This window comes from Microtus ochrogaster, chromosome 5 (assembly GCF_000317375.1).
Source record: "Microtus ochrogaster isolate Prairie Vole_2 chromosome 5, MicOch1.0, whole genome shotgun sequence".
In the NCBI taxonomy this organism is placed as follows: domain Eukaryota; kingdom Metazoa; phylum Chordata; class Mammalia; order Rodentia; family Cricetidae; genus Microtus; species Microtus ochrogaster.
In genome coordinates this window covers 50,801,714-50,805,389 of record NC_022012.1, presented here as the reverse complement: position 1 = coordinate 50,805,389, position 3,676 = coordinate 50,801,714, and the positions used below count along the sequence as shown (strand labels likewise).

The window sequence follows — 3,676 nt, the reverse complement described above, 5'->3', positions numbered from 1 at the left end:
AGCTGCCCACCGACCCCAGCCCTGGCCCCGGCCCCGCTGCGGAGAGCGCCCGGCCTCGACCCCGGCCCCAGCGGTAGAGGCCGTGGCGGCGGCTCCCGGCCGGCCCGAGGGACAGAGCTAGGCTCCCGGAGCCCGCGCCAAGCGTCCTGAGCGCGCCAGCTCCTCAGCCCGCCTCGGCTGCGACCTCCGCCCCCGACTCCCGAGCTCCTGCCCCGGGGCTGGCTGGGCTCCCGCCCGCGTAGGACAGACAGACGGACGGCCAGCCCTGCGAGGGCGCGTGGACCGGGCGGAGGTGTTGGAGGAGGAGACGGAGGAGGGGGGCTGGGCTGGGGCTGGGGCCGCGCCGGCAAGAGAGACATGCGATTGGTGACCGCGCAGAGCGGACGGACAGCGCGCCCGAGATGCAGGTGAGCCCCTCCACGGTGGCCGAGCCCGAGTCGGCAGCCCTGCGGTGAGTGCCTCTGGGAGCAGCTGTCCACCCCAGGCTTCACCCCCCTGGGGCTATGTAGGACATCCTGTATCACCCAGACCCCCTTTGGGGTCACAGGCCTGATCCTCAAGTTTCAAATGATTTTCCCATTTTTCCTCCGCTGGCCCTTACAGATCTCTCGGGTTGGCAAACTGGGACCCGTGGTCAAGGAGAGATCCACTCCGTTTCATTCCTAAATCACCCTCCCATTCTGGGCATTGGTCACCCGGAGGGTATGCTCTCTTAGCCCTGAACGAGTCCCTTTCAGTGGACCAGAGGCCACCTCCCCAGCCCTGGCTAACACCCCCAAGTCTGGGGACACAACTAGGGAGCAGTTTCTCTTCAGGCTCCAGCTAGGATTGCCCCCCTCTCCTCGGGAGCCTTCCCAACCTCTTTCTGGTTCCTTTCTGGCTCCTCCCGGGTGAAAGGAAGGTGGAGAGGGGAAGAAAGGGGAGGGAGGGAGTCCAGTTGAGGAAGACCCAGGAACCTGCGGGGCTCCCCTTTGTCTTCCTTAAGCTGGGCTTCTCACCTCCTCCTGCCCCACTTTTCACTCCGAGGGAAATGGGTGGGAAGTGGAAGCCTGCTAAAAAGGGGGAGGTGAGAAAGGAGCCTCCGGTGTGTGCCCAAACACACCCTATTTGGGTGGGCTTTGGGCGTCCTGCCCTTTGAGATACCCCAGAAGATGTTTCTCTCTAGGTGGGTCCCACTTTGAGGAGGGGTGGGACCAGGCAGGTGGGCAGTCCCCTGGGTCTCTTATTGTTGGGGCCTCTGCCCAGCCCCTGACCAGCTCTTGTGGCGGCACCTCCCCTTTGTTCTCAAAGGCCCTGTGGTGGGTGGGTGGAGTGGCGGCCAGGGCCCATGGAAGATGGGAACTGCTCTGCCCTGGTGGGTGGGAGTGCAAGAGGCCTGAGGTGGGGGCAGGACCATCTGGGCCAGCCCCTTTCTGCCAGTCCAGCCTTCCCCCCAGTCCTTGGCTGGGCTTGGGCAGCCAGAGGGCGCCCGGCTCTCCTGGTTCTCGGTTGTGGGCTCAGCCCTGCTGTCCATTATGCCAACGACTCCAGCGCGGGGCCTTGGTGCCAGGGGAGTCCACCAAGCAGGCAGAGAACCTGGGGCTTCCCTGGACCCACTGAGGGCTGCTGATGAGGGGAAGGGTGTTCCACTGCTTCTGGCCCTTTGTCCTTGTGTAGGCCAAGAGGGGTGCAGAGTCCTCAGCCTTTGGGAAGGTGCTAGCACCTGGTTTGCTGGGAAGCAAGCCTGAGGTGACAGAAAGGTGAAGAAGGCATTGGGGCCACGCTGAAAGTGCCAGGGAAAAGGGGGCATGGTATTACAAGATCTGAGGGCAACACCCAGCTGCCTCCTTGAGGAGACTCAGCCAAAGAAGGACAGGACCCCATGGAGCTCTTGTCTCTGTGCCCCCTCCTCCAGTCCTGGGTGAAGTGTGAGATGGCCCTGAGTAGGGTTCCATCAAGACTGTGAGGCTCCCTAGACCTGGAGTAAATGCGGGTTTAGGAAACAGCTTTTACGGGATGGGTGTGTGCTGCGCGCTAAGGTTTGATGCTTTGTGGGTGGAGGGATCCCGCAAGACTGCTTTACTTGTCACGGTCCTCTTTGATCCTGGGGATTCATCTCTTCTGTCCCTGTCCCTAAACACACGTTTCCCACACTAGATAGTTGTTTGGTTTTTTTTAACTCAGAATTCTAGAGGGTCACTATCCTCCTCCTCCTCCTGAATGGGCTGTTGGCTTAGCAAAGAAAAAAAAAAGTTGAGCAGGACCTGTATCCAGGATGGCTCAGCTGAGCCTCTGTTAGGTGCTCGTGAAAGTAGAAGGCTGGCCCTGGGAGTGGGGTGGGGAGGGCAGGACCTTTGTCTGGCTTTTCTCTGTGTGACTTTCCAGCTCCAGGTTCCCCTCCCAGAACATGACCACTGGTCGTATTTTGGTTCTCTTCCTGCCAGTTCTTCCCCATATGCCTGTATCCTCCCTTGGCTTGGTCTAGCATCCTTCTTCAAAGGGCTCTCTTCTTCAAGAAGCGTCCCCTAGCTGCTCTAAGTACCCACATTGATTTACACATGATGGCATGCCAGCCCATTCATTCATGCATTTACTCTGTACATCCTGGTAGCTGCCTGCTCGGCTCCTGCCTAGATCCTATTGATTAACTTGAATACCTAGGCAAACCTCCGGGCATGGGCAAGATATCGAGGCCCTAGGACCTCCTGGCAAGGACAACCTGTAGGGGCCTTGGAGACCTTAGCTGCAAGAATGGGTAGGGCAAGCTAAGCGCTAAAGATGTCCCAGGTAGAGACTGGGGAGAGCCAAGGCAGATTCTCAAGGAGGGCGGTTCTTTGCGGGAGCTGATGCAGTCAGGCTCTTAGAAGAGGGTGACTGGAGGTTTTGCAGAGATACGCGAAGCAGGGGTTTCCAGAATGAGAGGAGACTCTCTGAAGAAAGCTTTGAGAAGGCAGGGTCATTTCCAAACACACCTGAGGCATTCTTGATTCTGACCTTTGTTTATGTGAATGAATGGTTAAGTGAATACCCTTGAGTGTGCGGGTCAATTGCGCTTCTGCCGAGCAAGCGAGCATTCAGCTTCTCCAGCATCGCTCCTCTGTGAGAGTGGACTCTGCAGTCACAGGCCTGGTTCAAGCTTCAGCTCCACCACTGCCTCGTTCTGTGGCTTTGGGGAACTTATTTATCTCTCTGGGCCCCCATGTCCTTTCCAATAAAGTGGAGTTAACTATAGTATCTCCCTCAATGGAGACGGTGACAGTTAAATGTGCTACTACACACAGAGCACTTAGACCGGTGTGGAGTGAGCCGTGAGTGCTTCATGAGTGCTAGCTGCTCACAGTTCATATCAGATTTGCTTCCGGTTTTCTCCTTGGAGGGAGTGCCAAGATTTAGTTTTCTAGCGGAGAAAACAACCAGCAGGGTGGACTGACCTCTCCAAAGCCCCCCATCTTGCAGGCATGGGTTCACACGAACATGCTCTCCTTCTGACCATGGGAGGTGGCTGTTCTCACTGTTCCAGGCCTAGCCTGTTCATTTGTTGATCCATGCGTTTGTAAGTAGTACTCGCTGTGGGGGGTGAGGTGGCACAGGCCTTTAATCCCAGCACTCGGAGCTGGGCGGTGGTGGCGCACGCCTTTAATCCCAGCACTTGGGAGGCAGAGTCAGGTGGATCTCTGTGAGTTCGAGACCAGCCTGG

General features: G+C 58.1%; 1 protein-coding gene across 9 annotated transcripts in view; it reads left to right on the top strand.

Moving 5' to 3' along the window:
* Positions 1-3,676, top strand: part of Lingo1 (leucine rich repeat and Ig domain containing 1) — a 163,211-nt gene that overhangs the window by 145,571 nt on the left and 13,964 nt on the right. Inside the window, exon 1 of one of the 9 annotated variants that reach the window (XM_005347402.3) lies at positions 7-407. The exons of 7 other annotated variants lie outside the window; for them this stretch is intronic. In XM_005347402.3, the coding sequence (XP_005347459.1) occupies positions 402-407 (6 nt within the window). In that variant the 5' untranslated portion in view covers positions 7-401. Of the gene's footprint in view, positions 1-6; positions 452-3,676 lie in introns of those variants that run through there. One more of the 9 variants, XM_026779139.1, reaches the window with a different exon arrangement.